This window comes from Dasypus novemcinctus, chromosome 12 (genome assembly GCF_030445035.2).
Source record: "Dasypus novemcinctus isolate mDasNov1 chromosome 12, mDasNov1.1.hap2, whole genome shotgun sequence".
Classification (NCBI taxonomy): Eukaryota; Metazoa; Chordata; class Mammalia; order Cingulata; family Dasypodidae; genus Dasypus; species Dasypus novemcinctus.
In genome coordinates, this window is record NC_080684.1 from 53,522,929 (window position 1) to 53,545,747 (window position 22,819).

Consider the following 22,819-nt stretch of genomic DNA (forward strand, 5'->3'; position numbering starts at 1 on the left):
CCCTGCCAGATATCATGTTCTCTCTTTCCTTGACGACATAAATGTTAAATGTTCCCTTGACTTAAACGTTAAAGACTAGCATTCAACAAGTGGACACAATTTTCAAATATTTTGAAAGTATTTTGGTATTAGAGCAATGGTTCTCAACCACAGTGGTTCTGGCCTCTATGGAGTGTTTTGGACAACTTATGGGGACATCTCTGGTTGCAGTCACTTGTCCTCTGATGTGCTGCACAGCCCTGCAGAAGGAAAATTGTCCTGCTTCCACTTGACTTCTGACTAGCCTACCACACAAAATATATATCAATAATACTTTAACACATAATAATACTGAAAGATTTTACCAGATGTTCTATAAGGATCTAATCATTTAAACAGGAAAAATTAAATGAAATTAATATATTCTCTCAAAACAATTGAATAATTATTTCAATTTGAACACCCTGTCTAGTCGAAGTATTATAAGATTTCTAACTACCTATTTAGTTGAAAATGGTGTTAATGAAGTAGAGGAATTACTACAAAAGCCCACCAAAAAAAACTCAAGTTACATAACTGAAGATATCTGAAACTTTAAAAAAAAAATAGCTATCATTAAATTAACAGAGAAACATGAAACACAAGGAGTCCATTAAATTTCATTAATAATAATTTGTAAATATTTTGCATTATTGCCTTTTTTTATTTTTGGAGCACAAGCATATGAAATCTTTGTGGTGACAATTACATAATGATTTCTTTATTTGGGGGTGACTTGTTGCTTTTTCAATCTTACACTATCCAGCAGGGTCTTACCACCCAAATTCTCTGGAGATTTTGTGACTGTTTTTTGTTTTTGTTTTTTTCCAATCTAGCCTTCATTCCCTGTTTTCTGTGGAGGGATATGTTCTCTAGGGCCTCTCAAAGTACTATAATATGAGTAATGTTGCCTCAGCATGTGATAGAATTTTAAGATAGGAGAGATTACTTCTGTGATATTTCAACACTATACTGTTCTATATCAAACACAGGGAATTATTTTAGCACTCCTCTTAAATATAAGGAACACTCACTTGTGAGAATGTTCATTTTTGTGAATGTCACACTTCCTCATTTTTCTATCACAACATTTGGAACGTATCTTGATGCACTATTTTAATAAAGGTTATTTCCTTCTCTCCCTTATAATATTCAAAAACTACAGTCTAGTATTACATTTCTTAACTCTAGTTTTCATTCTAGTATCCATGGAAACCTCTACTCCATTTCCCTGTTCTTGAACAGGATGGCTTTGACCATATTACTTTCCTCACACCCAACTGTATTCATTATAAGTAGAGGCAAGCATCTGACTTGTTCATAAAAATATCTCCTAGCGTAGTCACGCCTCTGTATTATGTATATAATGATACCTATTTTATTGCAAATTACTTCTTCTTTTTCTCCTGTATGATACAGGTTTATTTCTTTGAAATGATGTGTGAAGATATGCTATATTTTTAAAAATTTCATTTATGTGTAAAAGGCATTAAGAATTTATTATGAAAAGGAGCACTGGGTCTAATAGGGTTGAGAACCACTGTGCCAGAGGTAAAATGCTGAACAAGACAGGCCCGTCTCAACCTTCATGGAAACTCTCTTCAACGTTTTGTAAATTCCAAGAGGTTAGGAGAAAGAAATAACAGATTATATTGTAGCATGATGAGAAAGATAATATAAAAGTAATATTCAGCTTGCCCATACCTGCATAAGAAGAGTAAGGAAGGCAGATCATCAAGGAAGATAAAAATAACAGTGGTTTAGTCCATTAAGATGAAGAATGCAGATGGCCACAGCCACCCTTGGCTAGGACTGTTTTGAACCTGAAACCTTGTTACTCTGTGCTCTGGAAGATCACTAATATTTAAGATTATTATCCATATAAATTTTGGCCTTCATTGAAAAATAGATTATTGGTTCTATGTTGCAAAAGACCTAGTCAAGTGTAATTCTGAACCTAGCTATCCTCAACGAGGGTTCATTTTCTGGTATAGGCCATTCAGTCAAGGATTGGCTCATCCCCTTGCCACCCACCAGCAAGACCAAAGCCACAGGGAGGTGATGGATAGAAAGGGAGGAAAGTCACAGGTAACCAAAATTTCCCCATTCTATGTAGAAATCAATAGTTATCTGATAATAAAAGAAGCAAGGACCATCTCTAAATCCCTGTCTTAATTTGCCACGGTTGCTGTGACAAAGTAGCACAGACTAGTTGACTTAAACAACAGTAATTTACAGTCTCACAGTTTTGGAAACTGGAAGTCCAAAATGAAGGCGTTGTGAGGGCCATGCTTTCTCTGAAGTCTGTAGTGTTCTGATGGTGGCTTGCCAGCCAGCCATAACTTGACCTCTCCTCCGCCACGTGGCCGTCTCTCCCCCGTCTGTCTCCTCCTCCTGTGTCCAAACTTCCTCTGCTTATAAAGACTTCAGCCATATTGGATTAAGCACCCCCCCAACCTGATTCAGTTTAGCTCACCTTAACGAATAATAACATCTTCAAAGATCCTCTTTACAAATGAGTTCACAGCCCTAGGACCTGGAGTTAGGACTTGAGCATATCTTTGTGGGAGGCATGATTCAATCTGGAACTGTCTCTTTCAACAAATTATTTCATCTCTTTCTGCTTCTTTACTTATTTTTATTAGTTCTGTTGGCAAAAAGATAACCCAAAATATGTATAAAATAGCATGGGGGGAGCGGATGTGGCTCAGGCGGTTGAGTGCCCGCCTCCTGCACAGGAGGTCCTGGGATTGGTTCCCAGTGCCTCCTGAAAAAAAAAAAATGGGAAAACCAACTCAGGAAGCTGTTGTGGTGCAGGGGAAGAGTGCCAGCTTCCCACATACAAGACCCCCAATACCTCAAAAAAAAAAAAAAAGAAAAACTAGCATCGAGGTGCTATATGAAAAAAGTAAATATTTTAAATCTCCTCTGGGAAAGAAATTAATAAATATGAAGTCATCTTTGTCTCTAGAGATTGTGTTTCATTTTCTTTTCTTACCCTTATGTGAAAGATAAAAATAAAGTTATAAGTGCCTGGACCCATACTCAGTTCCTGGTACTTTCTGCTTATATTCAATGCATTTGGTCCTTTAGAAAGTATGTGCAGAAAAAATCAACAACCATATTGTGAATGTTTTCTATTTTAATTGCACTCGATAGTGCTATAAACTCTTTAATTGTTTTGTCTCCCAGTTTAAACAGAAACAGAATTTTCTAATTAACTCAGTGGAGACTTATAAGGATATAATGGAGATAGCTTGTTCTTGTTTTGTCTTTTGAAAGTAATTAAACAAGTGTTCTTCATTTAAGGAGTGAACAGAACTTAAAATTTTTTAAATTTATTTTTCGTGTTTTTTGATGGAAGTGGAGGAAAAATGAAATTGCTGGGAGGTTGCTTATGGGTAGCTTTAAAAGTAATCATCGTTGGGAGTGGATGTGGCTCAAGGGGTTGAGCTCCTGCTTCCCACATGAGAGGTGCCAGGTTCGGTTCCCAGTGCCTCTGAAAACAACAAAAATGATTAGCAAACTAGAAATCCAACTCAGGGAAGCCAATATGACTCAGTGGCTGAGCACTGGCTTCCTATATACAAGGTCCTGGGTTCAAGCCCTGGCCCCTAGTACCTACAAAAAAAAAAGTTACCATACTCAAAGCTCTTTTAAGCCTTATTTTCTGAAACAAGATAGATAAAACTACTGAGGAAGATTTGCAATTATTCAATAAAGAAAAGCTATCCAAACAACTCACACAATCCCTTCCAATCTTCCAGACATTTTTGAAACACCATACTTTAAGGGTTTTACTGTTTGGTTAGCAAAGGCTAGAAGTACAATTCAACACATACTTTGTACCAGTAATATATCACCTACGAAGTTTGGACATCAGTACCTGTATCTTATCATCATTTAAACGTATTACAACTAAAGAGTGACTCAGAAAACATTTTTGTGAAGTTAAAATTAAATAATGGCATTAAACTGCTCAGGAAAGTGTAAAGTAACATAAATACGTAAACCTGTAATAGGTAATTGTGTAAATATGGAATTCAAGTTATAAATCTCCCAATTCATTGGTAAGTGGTGTGAAATCTCCCTAAAACTTGACTCTGTTCATAAGGAACCAATTCATTTTGAGATTTGATTTATGAAATTTTAGTATAATACACTTTAACATAATGAAATTGATCACTTGAGTAAAACTATAGGAATACAAATAGAATTATATTATTCCTTAGAAAACAGAATCTCAGCAATGGAGACAAAAGCATAAATTATGATCTCCAAATATTTTTCATGTTACAATAATAGTTCATATTTATACATGAGCTAATATTTGTATCTAATTAAAATATTTTCATATTTTAATACTCAAACACCTTTTCAATCAGATATTATTCCTGTTAGGTTGTTTTGTTTTGTGTTGTTTTTATTTCTCTCCACCACCCCCCTCCCCCACAGTTGTCTGCTCTCTGTATCCATTCACTGTGTGTTCTTCTGTGACCGCTTCTATCCTTATCAGCGGCACCGGGAATCTGTGTTTCTTTTTGTTGCATCATCTTGTGTCAGCTCTCCGTGTGGGTGGCGCCATTCCTGGGCAGGCTGCACTTTCTTTTGTGCTGGGCCACTTTCCTTACGAGGCGCACTCCTTGTGCGTGGCACGGCACTCCTTGTGCGCATCAGCACGGCACTCCTTGCGCGCATCAGCACTGCGCATGGGTCAGCTCCACACTGGTCAAGGAGGTCCGGGGTTTGGACTGCGGACCTCCCATGTGATAGGTGGACGCCCTATCCATTGGGCCAAGTCTGCTTCCCTCCCATTAGGTTTTTAAACTAAGATTCAGAGAAGTTAAATCGTCCCAAATTCACCAAAATTCAAACTTAGGTCTATCTCCAAGCCCATTGCAGCCTGCAGTTCAGGTAAAAATGTTCTGTTAAAAATATTCAGCAGGGAAGTAGATATGTTTCAACCAGTTGGGCACCCACCTACCATATGGGAGGTCCCAGGTTTGGGTGTTCTTTTGCCTCCTAAAAGAAGACGAGCAGATGCCACCCCAGCCTCAACAAGCTACCTGTGTGTGCCCCCAGCACCACTGCAATGAGCAGAGGCCACAAGCCATCACATGACTCTGCCCAAGGGAACAGTTGTGGCTCAGGCCATTAGTCACTAGCCTCTCATGTAGGAGGTCCTAGGTTCAATTCCCGATTTCTCCTAGAGAGGGCGAGCAAACAAGGAGCAGACAGACAAGAGAACCATCTCAGGCAGAGGGGAGTAAATAAAGAAAAATAAAGTAGGAAGCAGATTTGGCTCAACTGATAGAGCATCTGCCTACCATATGGGAGGTCCAGGGTTCAAACCCAGGGCCTCCTGACCCGTGTGGAGCTGGCCCACGCACAGTGCTAATGCACGCAAGGAGTGCCGTGCCATGCAGGGGTGTCCCCCGCATAAGGGAGTTCCATACACAAGGAGTGCACCCCCACAAGGAGTGCTGCCCCGTGTGAAAAAGCACAGCCTGCCCAGGAGTGTCACCACACACATGGAGAGCTGACACAACAAGATGACGCAACAAAAAGAAACACTGATTTCCGGTGCCACTGACGAAAATACAAGCAGACACAGAAGAACACACAGCAAATGGACACAGAGAGCAGACATGGGGGGGGGGGGCGTGAAGGGGAGAGAAATAAATAAAATAAATCTTTAAAAAGAAAAAAAGTAAAATAATTCAGCATAGAAGAGATGGGTGGTTCGCAGCAGGCGGTGCCCTGCCCAGCGGCATTGCCCTCACCTGGGAACTTGTTAGAAATGCAAATTCTCTGGCACTTCCCCATACCTACTGAACCAGAACTTTGAGGTGGGGCCCAGCAATCTGCCTTAACAAACCCTCCAGTAGATTCTGAGGAGCCCTAAAGTTTGAGAACCAGGGGCATAGATTATTTCTTTTACTTCAGCTCACTAATTACAAAGTCACATTGAGTGCAATCTTACTATATTGCTATTTTGAGGAAGGAATTTATTAATTAACACAATAATGGCCAACCTTTTTGAATGCTTACCTTGTAGCAGTTATTTTCTATGTACTTTCCCTCGCTGACTCATCACAATAAGTCCCGTGCAGTAGGTATTATTATTAGCCACTGAGGCATGGAGAGATTGAGTGATTTCCCTGAGGCCACACAAGTAGTGCAGAGAAAAGATAGTCTGATAAGCCTTAACCGTCACGTCCACCATACAACCTGTGGTTTTGTACATTCAGCAAATATTCCCTAAGAAAATCCTGCAAGGAGCTGTGGAAATTACATCAAGCTTTGGAGTTTAAACATTCGTGGTTGAATCCCAGCTAGCCAACTAATGAAAAGAAACTTCGATTGTGGAGCTGAGAGACCCAGACATTTTGTTTTTGATCTCCAAATATAAGTTTCTGATCTCATAAGTACAGATATTTCCCCAAAATTTCTGCTTTCCTGAAACAGTCTTCTGCCTTGGGCTTATGTGGACCATGAAGTACTGAAAAAATGTGCTGCAAAATTATTGCATTATAAACATTTATGAATAAGGTAGCAAAATGTAAGGAATCTAAAGGAAAATTTTTTCCATGCCATTTCCCCACTAACAGCGATATATTTTTTTTCATTGCTGCCAGGTGTTTCCATTTTGTAGTCTCCATGTTCTGAAAAATAAACTGTTCAAACTAGAAAAGCAATAGCACAAATGCTTCACAAAAGGAATTTATTTTATATCAAAATGCAGCCATGCACAAGGATGGAGAATATTTGTAATAGCCTTGTCTACAGTTGCCCTTGTTTCCATTTTCCCCAATCTATAAAGCCACCAGAGTGATCCTTTAAAAATCATAAGATCATAACATTCCCCTACTTAAACCCTCCAGCTGGAATTTCTCATCACACTTAAAGTAAAGCCTCATGGTCTTATCGTAGCCCCCATGCGATGGCCTCTAGTTCTCTCTCCCAAACTTTTGCTTTCACTTATTCCACCTCAGCCATGGTGAACCCTTGGCTGCTCCTTTAATGAGTCATGTCTTAGTTTGTCAGAGATACCAGGACCAATACCAGATGATGAGTTGACTTAAACAACAAGAATTTATTGGCTCATGGTTTTAGAGGGCAGATGTTCCAAGTCAAGGCATTGGCAAAGCCAGGCTTTCTCCTGAGTCTGTCGTGGTCTGGGGATGACTCACCCCAGTCCCCTAGGGTCCTTGACTTGCACCTCTGTCTCTGATGGCCATCCTCATTACATGGCCTTGGCCTCCTCATGTGGCTTATTCTGACTTCCAGGTTCTCTGCAAAAGGCCTCCAGGAATATGGATTAAGGCCCACCCTGATTCAGTCTAGCCACATCTAAATGGGATCTAGGGTATCCTATTCACAAATGAGTTCACCCCTTCACTGATAATTTATCTTCAAAGTGTCCTAATACCAAATGGGTTCACACTCACAGGAATGCAGACTAAGAACATGTCTTTTGTAGAGGCCATACCAAGCAAGCTCTGGCCTCAGGGTCTTTGTACTTGCTCTTCTCTCCTCCTTGGGACCTCTTCCCAGATACTCACTTCACTCACTCCCTGACTGTCATCTGGTCTCTGCTCAAGTATCATCTCCGAGAGGCCATCCTTGACTACCTTTTAAAAATAAAATGTCACTCTCTCTTACCATCTTATCTGAAATCCATATTTTCTTTTTCGTTCATAGTATTTATCACTTGTCTTGTGTGATTTTCATTTGTTTATTTTTAATTATCTGTCAATCCTAAAAGGAATTTAAGCTTCCCAAGGGCCACAGCTTTGTCTGGTAACAGGCTGTTTCCCTGACACCTAGAACAGTTCAATTAAAGGGTCAATTATTGTTAATTTTCCTTAACACTTTTCCTTCTTTGTTTGTTTTAATATGCAGTATGCTGCAGAATAATCAGCTAAGACAGGTACCCACAGAAGCCCTCCAGAATTTGAGAAGCCTTCAATCCCTGTAAGTATAGTTGAAATTGCAAAATGTATTTAGGATCATTTAGAAAGGGACATTTACGTGTCCAATTGGCCATTTTAGTTAATTCCTTTGTTTGGGGTGGAGGGGGGGTGTTGGGGTCAGATCTAAATAAACGGTGAGAATTTCCATTAGAGCCATAGTTCTTCACACCCTTATTAAACCTGTGTGGGAGGGACCAGCATTGGAGTCCAGAGTTTCAGGGCAGAGACTTAATTACAGTGCCGGCAGTCAAAAAACCTCTTATCATATATGCTGGAATCACCGGTATCTCAGGGCAAAACATCCACTTCTAGGATTTTGTCCCAGATTCCCCCACCGTATTTTAGTTCCTAAATTCAAATCAGAAACAATGTTTTTCTTTTACCTAGAAAAATGGATGTCACTCACAGTCTAGACATCATGGCATCTTCAATTTATTCTCTTTTTGGACGATCTAAGTGGCCTCGTAGTCCAGTTTTGCTGAGTCAAATAAAGGTTAAATTTTTAAGTTCTGAATATTCATCAGGAATCCTCAAATCAGTGGGGTGAGATCTACTAGTATATCTTGAAGGCTTGCTGCCCCAGTCTACAAACCAACGGTTTCCTCATCAACACAGAGACATAGAAATATACTCAAAAACTATCCCTCAGCTGCACACACATATACCAGATTCACACCAAACACATACCACACAGACACACAAACACACCCCACATGGGTATTGGTGCTCCCTTCTCTGAATCCACAACTCTTCCATCAGGACTATCCACCCCACACTGATTTAAAACCTCAATAAATAAAAATTAAAGAACATTCTTACCAGCTAGTTGTTTTGAAACTTGGCTTGTTAGCAATTGTTTACACAATTACTTGTTAAGACTATACAGTGACTACTTTCTCAGTAAATCTTCATCTTGTCTGAATGTATAATAAGTTTTTATTGGGTGTATGGTTTCTGATATACATGTGTAATATATGCTCTTATTTTGTTGACACTGGAGATTCTTATTGTCAAACAAAATACTGCCTTCTGGTCTCCAGTGATGAGGGAGATAAATGCATTAACATGGCAATTAAATATCTCCAGTTGAAAATCATTGTAAAGAATCCATTGGTTAACAATTACATATAGTTTGCTTAATGTCTTTTACTGAGGTGACACAAGAGAAGAAGAAACCTGAGATTTGGAGATTTTACTTTCTTCCTTTGATCTTTTTTTTTTTTAACGAAAGAAAATCTGCATTTGAGATCATTTTAAGCTTTTTACTCCAGTCAAACAAAGTGACTTCCTAGGTTTTCACCAGCTTATAGAAAAACAAGCTTACAAGGGCTCTTTGTGATATGGGAGGGCCCGTTGCAATTTCAGGAGCTTCTTAATGACATGACAGCATCCCTCCTTTGTTGGACATGACTTTTCCTGAAGGAAAGACACAGCAGCCGGAAGCAAAACAACCTTCAGTTGGCTTGCCTGCAGAAGGGCTTGGGGATCTAGTGGCAGAACTGAAATTGAGATAATGGCGGTGGCCAATGGGAACTTAAACAGCTGTGAGGCAGGCCGAAGATAGAATGATAAGAGTCTGTAACTCAAAGCCACTATATCTGAAAGAAGATCACAAACAGGACACAAACAGAGGTGAACTCTTTGAGAAAAAGAAACCCATGAATCTTTTGTTCACTCAAACTGAGTAGTGCCTCTCTGATAAAGGTGTTCAGATTTCGTTTCTTAAGGTCCAGATATCTACAGCTCACCAGGTGTCTTTTGCCTTTGGTTTCTGGTTCACAAAAACAATTATGTTTGGAAACCTTATAAATACGTGTTCCCCCGAGAAAAGGCCAAGAGTTAACTTTCTCGTATGACACTTACATCCAAACTGGGGCGTTTAGATGGACATTGGGCCCCAGATGCAGGCTGAATTGCATCAGCAGAGCGATATGGTGTTTGTAAGGGGCCTCTTTGCCCAGAGCCCAGATAGGCCCTCGCGAGGTCTTGAATTTTGGTAGGGTATGCCACGACACCACCTTCTCTCACTTATATCTTTCGTGCTGCTTTGAGATAAAAATTAAAACTTGACAAAAGGATTATAAACAGGCTTAGCCACCAACCATGCAGACACTGTACTGTATTCACTGAAGGAATCCCTTGCCCTAGGGTACATATCCAAGCCAGTTTGGAATGTCTGTGGCCCAGTGAGCCCCTTTAAGTTTTTACTGTTGTCCCGGGTTTCAAGCATCTCATAGTAGTTCTCCTGCTTCCTTTTAAGCAGTTCCAAAAATTAAAAATTAGTTTTGAGTGAAATGGATCATTAAAAACAGGCATTCCTTATGCATTCTCCATTCATTTTCCCTGCCATACCTTAGCCATCGTGCTACTCCCGTATCATATGAGTAATGACGAGGGCGAGGCTGTCTCATTCCTGTTGCCAACACCCAGGAGCCCTCCGCTCTGTTAACCAACTCTTATTGCCCTGGATTGTAGATCTCTAGTTTGCCCTTCTTCTATTGGTTCCTTTTTTCTTTCTTTTTTTTTTCACTCTTTTAAATTCACTCAATTTTTCTTCACTTTATGGATCTTCCTTTTTCATACGTTCACTCTCTAAGAAGCACTGTGCACTCCATAGGGGCTGCATGTGTATCGTTCCTACACATGGGACTTCTAAAGCGAGGCCTCTCAACCTTGGGTGCAAATAAGAATCACCTGGAGAGTCCTGAAACCCAGCCTGCACCCCAGGCCAATTAAAATCATAATCTCTGAGATGGGACCAAAATATCAGTATTTTCTAACTGGTTTAACTATATAGCTAAGTGTTTCTTAAAGTGATGCTTAGGAAAAAACTGGTCTCCTGCAGCATTCCTTAGATGGTCTGCGAAATGTTCTCCAGAACTCTTTTCAGATCTGAGATAACATCCATACTTTGCATTCCAGTATGAGCTAATAATATACTTAGAATATAAAATAAAAGTCAGTTATAGCCTTGTTTTTGTTTAATTGCCAGCAGCTCCCACCTGCCTATTAATTCTACAGACAACTTGGGGCAGATAAAGTTAGGAAGCCACTTGCTGAATTACTTTGCTACTCAAAATGTGGTCTGTGGACCACCAGCTTTGGCACTTCCTGAGATAATATGGAATCTCTGGCCTCATTTTGGACTTATTTAATCCGAATCTTCACTTTAACAAAAGCCTCAGGTGATTTGTATGCACATTACATTTGAGAATTTAAAACTTTTATTACTTGATTACACTGATAAAATGGTCTACAGACCAAAAATGGTTAAGAACTACTGAAGGAGAAAATTTGTACTCTTTGCTCCACCCATATAGACTTTGTTTCATTGAATAAAGTTAAAGAAGTTGGTAAGGTTGCCATGAGGAAAAAACAAATATTACTTATGTTTCAAGGAATGTAATTTTCTACCTATTCCACATAAGCAAAAGATATTTTGGTTTGGTCATAATGAAAACGTATAGCTACATTTGTGTTCTTTTAACTCTGTTCTGATGCTTGCAATTTGCTCAGCTGTAAAGAGGGCAGGTCCATGTGCCAGACCCCAGCAGTCTAGTGCCTGACCCTGCACAATACATACATTTGGCTTCTTACATGGTAATGGCTGCCCAGACACCAATTGGATTTTTGTAATGTAATCAAATATAACTTAATTTCCTTTCTGCTTTTCGGAAGGGAATAGGAAATGTAATCAAAATTTCCAGTGAGTTGTATTTCACCAAGAACCTTTTGGCATTATAGTTATTTGAAGACTAGGATCAGATTACAGTGATTTGGCAGAAATTCAAAACTTAACCTCTCCCATACCCTCACACCTTTGTATCAATAATTTAAAAAATCAATCTACAAAAAGCCGTTGCTTTGTTAGTTGGTAGGCATTAGTAGAGTTCAGGCATCTCACTGTCATTAGTTGAATTCAAGATGATCAAAGAGAATTACATATTCATCTTGTACACTTAACCAAAGAATTATTTGATACATGTTGGTTTTCACTCCAAGTCTGCACTAGCAAAGCTAATTGTGGAATATGCACAATCAAAATGATAGTTGGTTGGCAAATAGGAAATGAAAGGAAAATTAGACAAATCCTTATTATTGTCTATATTCTCTAATCTTGAATTAGTTAATAGAGATTCATCTTCAGAGTAGTACACTATATTTTAAAACCCAAGAAAAATGAATAATTCATGCCTGGAACATGATCTGCCCTTGCATCTCATTGTGACATCAACTTTGGAGCTTTAGATCCCACCCCTAGACCCTATCAAATGTCAATGACTTCACCCAGATGATGCAAAATAGGGTTTTGCTGATGATAGTCAATAGTCAAAAAGAGAGGAGGGAAGTGGATGTGGCTCAAACGATTGAGCTCCCACCTACCACATGGGAGGTCACGAGTTTGGTTCCCATAGCCTCCTGGAGAAGGCAAGCTAGCGTGATGCGCAGGTATAGCAAGCTGACGCAACAAGAGGACAACAAAGAAACACAATGAGGAAAGACAATGAGAGAGACACAGCAAATCAGGGAGCTGAGGTGTCTCAAATGATTGAGCACCTCTCTCCCACATGGGAGGTCCCAGGTTCAGTTCCTGGTGCCTCCTAAAAAGAAGATGAATAGACAGCAAGTGCAAACAATGGGGGTGGGGTGGGAATGAATAAATAAAATAAATCTTTGAAAAAACAAAGAGACTGAGCAAGAGGAATAAAGGAAGAGGAAGAGGTGGGGCTCAGAGTACTGAGCAGAAAGTAAGACAAGCCTAGAACCAGGAGCAGTTTTCTCCTATTAATATCCAGGAATAACTTAGGTTACAGACCCAGGATGTAGAACAGGAAGGAAGTAACGAAAGACAAGGGGAAGTAAACAGACAAAAAGAAAGGAAAGTAAGGTAACAAAGAGGATAAGATTAAAGGATTAAAGGAGGTTAAAAATACACTGCTTTTAGTATTGGTGACATTCTTCCTTCCACTAAAATAGTCTCCAGAGAAAAAAGGAAGACACGGGTCTACACAAAAAATAAACATGTGCCCCCCAACACACAAAAAAGTATATTGGATACATTTTGGATACATCTTGGAATGGACGTGGACCTAGAAGTTCTAGAGGACAAAAATTTTTCTATTTCACTGGTAAGACTTTGTCTTATGGAATCATATGCAAATCAGCACCCAGTGAACTTGTATAAAGAGAAGGAGTTTTGCCCTGTCCACCCTCCTCCCTAGTTTAAACATTAGGGGGAAATTGCTTTTAGAGGTAAGGCTTTTCTAAAAATACTTATGAGAAGAGAGAGCTAAAATTGGAGCATGGTCCTCAGAACCATATATGAAGGGCAAAAAATAGTAAATACTTTATGCAATATGCTATATATGAAAGGTTCTTAAAGCAGGTTATCTGCCAGGGTTATAATAAATCTCATATATGACAGTTATATCAGATAGATAAGTATCTAAAAGAGAACACTGATGTTATGAAGTGAAAAGTAAAATAAATTTTTTAATGTGATGTAAGTAAAATGAAGGCTAACTTTGGAAATAGATCAAACTCACTGGAGAAGCTAAAGAGACATCAGGGGAAGGTACATTTTGAGTGGAGCAGTATTTTTCCCTTTACAGATGGGACCTGTGATGACTTGTCATATGACACATAAAGAAAGCAATAGAGGGAAGCAGATTTGGCCCAATGGTTAGGGCATCTGTCTACCACATGGGAGGTCTGCGATTTCAAACCCTGGGCATCCCTGACCCATGTGGAGCTGGCCCATGCGCAGTGCTGATGTGCACAAGGAGTGCCCTGACACACGCAGGGGTGTCTCCACATAGGGGAGCCCCACAGGCAAGGAGTGCATCCCGTAAGGAGAGCCATTCAGTGCGAAAGAAAGTTTAGCCTGCCCAGGAATGGCGCCGCACACACAGAGAGCTGACACAGCAAGATGATGCAACAAAAAGAAACAGATTCCCGTGCCGCTGACAACAACAGAAGCGGACAAAGAAGAACACGCAGCAAATAGACACAGAGAACAGACAACGGGGGTGGGGGGGGAAGGGAAGAGAAATTTTAAAAATAAATAAATAAATCTTAAAAATAAAAAAGAAAGCAATAGAAAATAGGGATGTTGCACAGACAGAATCAAAATATGAAACTGATTAAATCCCCATGGCTATGAAAAGAGTACCTTTATCTGCATCATTCCACACAATCCTCATAGCAGCTTCATGAGGTAGGTGCTGAGATTATCCCTTCCTTAGTGACTAGGAAGCAAAACTCTCAGGAAGGTTCTTTGACTTTCCCAAGTTTACATGGCTAGTAATGAAGCCAGCTCCAGAAGAGTCTGAGATCAGACCTCTGGTCTGTCTGACACCAAAATCTGCTCATTTACCAGCACACTAACTTTCCTCCCTCAGAGAATGACCTGCAGAGAATGGACACACAACAGAGAGCACTAAAGAGGGAGAAGGGAAGGTTTAACAGAAATGTCTGTTACCTCTAGACCTATAACCTTGAAGGTTTGAAGAAGAAAAGGAAAAAGGAAGGAAAGCTGTAAGGCTGTAGAACAGAAAAAATATTTTAATTGAACAAAGAAAGGAAACAATATCTACTATAGTGTGTCCTGCCACTTTTTTTGTTGTGTTTTGCTTTTCTGGGGTTTTTGTTTTTTTTTTTTTTTTTGGTTTTGGTTTTGGTTTTTGTTTGGGTTTTTTTTTTTTTTGGTATTTCCCTATGCATTTGACCATCTGAACCTCATTATCTCTGAGGGAGAAATTGTCTCCATTTTCTTGATGAGGAAAATATGGGTGAGAGAAGTCAGGGTATCTTGTCCCTATTGCAAAGTTAAGAGTTGACTAGACAAAGAAGAGGGAAGAACATTCCAGGCAGAAGGAACTACCTGTGCATAGACCCTCAGTGGGGTGGAGTCGGGAGGAGGAACCTGTTACATCAAGGAACAAAAAGAAGGTCACTATGGCTGGAACAGGTTGAGTGTGAGAGCGTGGTGGAATGAAGTACAAGACCCCTTGAAAGTCATCTGGTATTCTATTCATGAACTATGGTGATTAGTAATCGAAGAAAATGTGGCATTGGTGTGGAGAGGGTGGCCATGGTGGCTGCTGGGGGTGGGGAGTGGGAGGGAGAGATGTGATGTGGGGGCATTTTCGGGGATTGGAGTTGTCCTGGGTGGTGCTGCAGGAACAGTTACCGGACATTGTATGTCCTCCCATGGCCCACTGGGTGGACTGTGGGAGATTGTGGGCTATGGTGTAGACCATTGGCCATGAGGTGCAGCGGTGCTCAGAGATGTATTCACCAAGGGCAGTGACTGTCTCATGATGATGGAGGAGGTTGTTGTTGTGGGGGGAGGGGGCTGGAGGGTATGTCGGGACCTCATATTTTTTTAATGTAACATTGGAAAAATGGATAGACACACACCAAAAAAAAGAAAAAAAAAGACGTTCATGAATAAATTGATAGATTTAGCAAAAAAAAGAAAGAAAGTCATCTGGGACATGTCAAAAATTTGTAACAACAGTGGGAATCCATTGAGTTTTTTTAAGCAAGAGAGGGCATAATCAGATCTGTGTTACTGATGTAGTTCAGGAGAGAAAGGAGAACTTTGTCAGAATGGCTGCAGTGAGGTGGAGAAAGGGAGATAGATTTCAGAAAGGAGACGAAGTTATCAGTAATTGTCAGTATTTGGTAATAAATTGACTGTGAAAGATGAGAGAAAGATATTGCAGATGATTCCTAAGTCTCTGGTTCATACAAATGTGCAGCTAATGAAGCCATTCACTGAGATAAGAAACGCTTGGAGAGGATTACATTTGGAGAGAGGGATAGTGAGAGATCATGACTTTTGGTCTTGAACATTTGTGTTTGGGAGCTTTGGGAATGAATAGGTAAAGATGTCACATAGACAACTACAAATCCAGATCAGGATCTTAAGGAAAAGTAACATCTATGTTACACCTCCGTACCTTGTATCTCTCTTCACGAAACTCTTCGTTATAATGATTTGTTTCATTATCTGAGTACCCCTTAGAAAACATGCTCCATAAGGGACCATGTCTGGCTGGTTTGCTGCTTTTCTCCAGCAGCAGGTGCATTACCTACTACATAGAATACACTCAAGACATACTTGAACTGAAGCCTCAAACTGTAAGTGATAATCCAAGCCACCGCTCACAACCAGCTACTCCCCCCCCCCCCCCCCCCCCCCCGTTTGACTGTGACCTGCATTTGCTCATCTCCCTGGCCCCAAACCCTTGTCTCTGTACCCTGGCTCTGCCCACACTGATCTTTCCAGGGATGAAAATTGGACCCCACCAGTTCCTGCACTGTTTTTGAATTTTATCTGCTAGGATGAGATTTCCCATTGTTTTAGCTCAAGGTGTCCTTTTTCCGGAGTAGGGTTCAGGGAAGAATCATGATATTAGATCTCAGAGGGTTAATGAGATTTGAATGGACTGAGGCTAGGGAATGTTCATGCAGACGAGGTCCAGAAGCACTGTGGGAAAGAGCAAAGAAAGCGACGGAGAAATAAGAGACAAATTTGGCCAGATGAGGTACTATCAGAATGGGAGGTTTGCATTTGAAAGAAATGGTAATGTGGAGGAAATGTAGATTCCTAACAGCAGAATGATTTAAAGCAGATTAATCTGGCAGCAGCCTACAGGATTAATTGAAGAGATAAGAGATCAAAGGCAAAAGGAACTGCTAAGAGGCTGTTACAGTAATGCAGGTGTGAAGAGATAAGAGACTTACCCAGACAGCGGTAAACAGAGAATCTTGAAGATGAAGATAAAACAGAGAGAACCTGGTGAATGATTGGCTGGAAGGCAAGGGAAGATTCAAACCTGACCCCCAGATTTCAAACCTCGGTGGTTCCTGGGAGACTAATGGTGCCCCTGAGGAAAAGAGGGTTTTTGTTTTCTAACAAGAAAAATGAAACTAAAGAAGTTAATCCTCATGTTACTTTGTCTTTAGATCATCTCCCTGCTTGAAAATTCACAACAGTGGTGACCTCTGAAAAACAAAGTAACTTAGTATAAGTTGACTTTACCGTGAATTATTCATTGGCGTGCTGTACTCCAACCAACGCCGGAGAGATACCACTGAGGATTTAGTTCCTTGAGACACGTTTTGTCCAGCTGCTAGTCCAACCAAGTGACTAGTCGCTAATTATTGCACTTCAGTTAACCCGTAGCCTTTATCTCTGCCCAACCTAGAGGGTAGAGAGGTATAATTTCTTTTCTTTTTTTTTACCTTTTCTGAGGTAAGTCAAAAGCAATGATTTTTCTTCCTGGTAGCCATATTATTTACCAATAAATAAGATGGAGAATAGAAAGACAAAAGTAGAAATTTCCCATACAACCCATCCATGTGTTTACCTGACTTCAGATGCTTAATATCTTCCTAGGATGTGAGATATTTCACTAAAGCATGGAATATTCCCGTTGTGGTCACTCCACAAATACTTTTTTAAAAAGAAAAGGACGATATTGATATTATTGTGAAGAATCCATATGAATCCTTATGGATTAAATCTGCAAGAATTCACATAGATCAAATTCAATCCTGATAGTATCATTATAATGATCTTCTTACAAGGTCAATTCCAGTGATTCATCAATTTTAGTGGAATAAAATTCCAAAGCATTAAAATTTCACCGTAACAAAGAATTTAAGTTCCTTGTCGAAATATATTACAGACATGCTTGGACCTATAAAGTTTTCCTTTCAAAGCAAAGCAAACTAATTGAGAATGCTTGTGTTTCTTAAATTTTTCTAAATGAACTAAATCTCTGTGGTCCTTCCACTATCCATGAATTGTTCAAAATGACCTCACAAAATATACAAATGTACAAGGAAGTTGGTCATTTCTTTAAAACTTTATGAAGGAAAAGTGCTCATTCAAATATAAAATAGCAATGTCAGTCATGAAAATGCCATGCCTCATAATTTTGTTTATTGAAAGAATCTCCATAAATGGTATTATACCTGCAGCTGCAACATTCTTCACACTTTGGGTTTTTTTTTTCCTTTGAGTCATTCGTGTTAATAATTGACATTATTACGGTCATCTCAGATATAGAATTAGCCAAGATCAGTGGCTTATCTTTTGACCAACTCTTTCTTCCTTGTAGTTAATGGCTCATCAAAGAGATTCTCAAACAAATATTTGAATTTATGTGATACATTGGGAAGGTATCATAAACAACATAGACATAAAGGGTCATTTGCTGGAACAACAATAGCAACAGTGATCTCATAGATAGATTCTCTAATCTCTATGATAATGCCATTTATGAATTGAAAATTTCTTTGAGAAGTATGGGACAGATTGACAAAACTTCTTTTAAAAAAGAAAATTTACACAACTCTTTATTCATTACAACATTAGGGGAAAATCTTTAAACAGAAGGTAAGAAAAGAAGGCAAAGCAGATGTGGCTCAAGCAGTTGAGTGTCCACTTTCCACATGAGAGGTCCTGGGTTTAGTTCCCTATGCCTCCTAAAGAAGACAAGCAAGACAGCGAGCTGATGCAACAGACTGTCACGGCAAGCTGACAAAACAAAATAATATAAGGAAGAGACACAACGAGGAAACACAATGAGAGACACAACAAGCAGGGAGCAGTGGTGTTCAAGCAATTGGGTGCCTTTCTCCACATGGGAGGTCCTGGGTTCAGTTCCCCATGGCTCCTAAAAAAAAGGAGAAGATGAGCACACAACCAACAGATGCAGAGAGCAGACAGCAAGCACAATCAATGAGGGAGGGGGAGGATAAATATATAAATAATATAAACCTTAAATAGAAAAGAAGCTTTTTCTTTTTTCTAACTTGCCTTAATGTAAAAATTTAATTTTCAGACATGTTACCTCTGCTCTTCTCCATGTAGAAAGAATTGTTATTATAGAACTTCATTCACAGTTCTGTTTTATTTTTCTTTTACCAATATTGGATAACATTCATCCCTGTTCTGGCATGGTCTCCAGCCACCCAGTCACCCAAGCCCAAATGCTGAGTCACCATAGCCCTCTTGCCTTCTTCTCTATCAACATCTGATGAGTCAACATATTCTCTCAAGCCCACTTCCTTAACCTCTCTTATATTTGGCTCCTCCTCTCCATTTCCCTACTTTTTTCCATGACTCAGCTTTTTCACCTGGATGACTGCATCTGCCCTGGTCGCTCACTTTCCCATCAATCCAGCCTCACACTGCTATCTGAATGACCTTTCTAAAGCACATCTATTATTAGGGTGGCCTTTTAGGATACAGTACTTCACCCCCATACCAGAGAGACATTTTTATGCTGATCCAGAACACTGCTTGAGAGGAGGTAGGACTTTTTCTTTGGTAGGTAGCCCAGAAACCCTCTTGGAGGAAAGTTCTCCAGGCTCCAATTAGTTAACTTGGATGTTCAAAGTTATTGAAGGCTGTCAGGGTAAACTGGATGGTCCTAGTCAGGTCCCAGGGGTGAGCGAAGGCAACCTAAGACCCATGAGAGATAGTCACCCTTAGCCAGCTGGGAGTGAATCCCTTTAGCAATTGTAGAGTCTTCCAACCTCAAGTGTGTCTTCAGAAAAGGAGTTATTTCAACATATGGGCCCAAAGTTGTAACAAAACCATTTTTCATCAGTCATAGCCCTCTAACAATGTGTGTTTTCTTGTATGGCGTATTGATGTTTTTATGACCCCTCACTGCTTAAATATTGCATTTTCCAAGCATATGAATAGAGAATATCCAGCTGTCTGAAAAGATTGACATAATGAACCCATTGTTTACTCACTAAATAGGTATAACTTGTGCCCTGCCAGCTGCTTTGTCCACATTCTTAACCTTGTTCTGTAAGAACCACCTGTATGTGTGACTGTATACTTAATTCCATACTCTGGATTAGCTTTGGGATCTTCTGTTAAGATTAAATCAGATAATAATGGCTTTGAGTGTGAATAATATACCATTCTCTGAATTATGTTTGGACCACTGAAGCTAGGTGGACATGGGTTCTAAAACACTGCAATTAGAAGGAGTGTAATTTAGTGGTAGTTTCTTGTATGAAGAAACTGTTTAAGCAGAGAGGCATTTTCATGCTGCACTCAGGACAGACAAAAGAAGGGCTATGCTGTTAACATAAGGCCTGTAACTACTGGTATAGTGAGTCTTAGGATTGTGAAGAACAGAAAATAGCAAATCAGATAGCAAACTGCTACAAGATAACAATATGCTGAATAGATTGCATCTTTTTTTCTGGGGAAAAAAGGTAATATATAAAAGAGGTCTGTCCAGAGAATTGGCCTTATTAACATTGGGAATTGATACCAGGTTGCCTCAAGAAATAGCTGAGACTTTGTAATTTGAAATATCAAGAAATATCAAAGAAGGCATACTGGGAAGCGGTTGTGGCTCAAGTGATAAGGCCTCAGCCTACCATATGGGAGAACCTGGATTCAATCCCGAGGGCTTCCTGGTAAAAAAAGAAGAAAAGAAAGCATGCCTGTGCGGCAAGCCAGTGCCCTCATGGCAAACCGAGTGCCTGCGCGGTGAGCCAAGTGCCCACATGGTGAGCCGAGTGCCCGCATGGCAAGCCAGTGCCCGTGTGGCAAGCCCAGTGCCCGCACAGTGAGCCAGTGCCGGCATAGCGAGCCAGTGCCCACACAAGTGAGTTAGGCCACAAGATGATGACGCAACAAAAGAAAGACAAAGGGGAGAGTCAAGGTGGAGCGCAGCAGAGACCAGGAACTGAGGTGGTGCAAGTGACAGGGAATCTTTCTCCACATCAGAGGTCCCCAGGATCCAACCCTGGTGAATCCTAGAGGAGATGAGAAGATAAAAAGAGAAATAGATACCGAAGATCACACAGGGAATGGACACAGACAGCAAAAACAGCAGGGTCAGGGAGCAGGAGGGGAAAAAAAAAAGACATACCTATGACTCAATGCTGAGAGAGCATTTTCTATAAATGCATCCCCAACATTTGCACTGAATTTTAAGGTTAGTTGTTGTATTAGTTTCCTAGGCTGCTCAAAGTAAATACCACGAAATGGGGGATTCACTCATGGTTTTAAGGCTGGGGAAATGTCCAAACTAAGGCATTTCATCAAGAGGATGCTTTCTTTTGAAGGACAGGCCAAGCCTTGGCTCCTCTGTCACATGGCAAGGCACATGGCAGTATCTGCTGGTCTCCCCTTTCTCTTCCTTTCTCTTCCGGGTTTCATTTAATTTCAGCTTCTTGGTTCAGAGGCTTTTTCCTCATCTAAATTCATTTCCATTATATAAAGGACTCCAGTAATAGGATTAAGACCCATCTTGATTAAGGTGGGACACACCGTAACTGAAGTAACTTCATCCAAAGGTCCCACTTACAATGGGTTCACACCTACAGGAATGGATTTGATTTAAAAACATGTTTTTCTGGGGTACATACAGCTGGAAACCACGACAATTATTTTCAGGACTTTTAGAAGCCACTTGTAGTTTTAATGCATAAACAACTGGCAATGATCAGGCAATAGATCAACTAAAATGTGGACACTTATATAATTTAAATAAAGTCTCCATTCTTTAATCAGTGTAATAATTATGGAGAGTTTACATATGCACTCTACTTCTAGTCAAACAAAAACAATTACCTCACATCCCTGATGAAATCGTACCTTATTTGAACATTGGCTGACCACGTTGTTGCTGGAAAAAGGGGGCAACCAATATTGAGTTTTTCCTAAACATTTCCAGCTCCATTTGTCGACAGGAGTTTGGGATATTTAGAAGCTGTATTTCTGCTGCTTGCAATGTTAGTTGTTCTACTGGAAATTTAATTGTGTGTGGGCTATGACACTGAACTCTTAAATTTGTTTCAAGTGACCTTATCTCAGTTATTATCAAAACTTGGCCCTGGACCTTTACAGCATCACTTGGTCCCATTTAGCTGGTAGAAGTAGGAGCCAAAGGACAAGTGGGGTGACAAACGTGGCGAAAAGTGAGGAAGCTACTTTCCAAAGAGATTAGCTCCCTACCATAGAACATCTTCTCTATTTCCAAATTGTTTAAATTTGGTTTCCAGAGGACTATTTTGTGATCCTGGTGTGCTTCCTGCATGTGTTTAGTCTTAAATGCTTCTGAAAGTATTTTTCAAAATCTACTTGGGGTGTTCTAATCCTTCCTAAAACGTAGACTGCTTAAAACACAGCTCCTTGTGATCCTACCTTTGAAAATGCAAACAAACGTGTGTGCCTTCAGAACAAATTGGAGAAATGAGCGAGGGCCGTGGGAAGCGGAGAGCAGCAGTGGAGGTGTTGCTGTCTGTGCACTTGGCTGGGAACGTCACTCTGCCTGAGTCACCCTGCCTGAGCTACATCACTTCAGTGGGAGAAGTGAAGGCATTTGGATTACTGGGACAGTTTATACTGGATTGGATTGGGACAAAATAAATGTATTGCACTCCCTCTGCTGGCTCTGCAGCTGCAACAGCTCATAAACGCAACCTATTTTTTAGATGTATTTCCCCGTTAAAAAAATTAAATGGTGGGTGGAAAAGGAAGCAAAGCTGGAAAAGCTGTCAATTTTATTATTCGTTTAAAATGTCAGAAAAATTTCTGCCCACCGCAAGTGTTTATGGTGAGCAAGAAAGCAAGCAGTTTTTCGACTTTTCAAAGCATACTAAATTCAGCAATATACTAAAAAGAAAAAGAAAAAGGGAGCCACCAGCTCCTCCCTCTTCCTGAGGCATTCCGCTACCAACCGTTAAAAATTACTCAGTTCCTTTCAGGTGTCAAAGTAAACCTTTCCCAGAGCTTAATGAACATGTGTCAATATGTTTAGTATGTTCAA

At 40.0% G+C, this 22,819-nt stretch overlaps 1 protein-coding gene across 1 annotated transcript in view; it reads left to right on the forward strand.

The window, feature by feature from the left end:
• LGR5 (leucine rich repeat containing G protein-coupled receptor 5) overlaps positions 1 to 22,819 on the forward strand; it is a 129,053-nt gene that overhangs the window by 79,572 nt on the left and 26,662 nt on the right. The window contains exon 4 of the mRNA XM_058308427.2: positions 7,924 to 7,995. Within this exon, the coding sequence (XP_058164410.1) occupies positions 7,924 to 7,995 (72 nt within the window). The remainder of the gene's footprint in view (positions 1 to 7,923; positions 7,996 to 22,819) is intronic.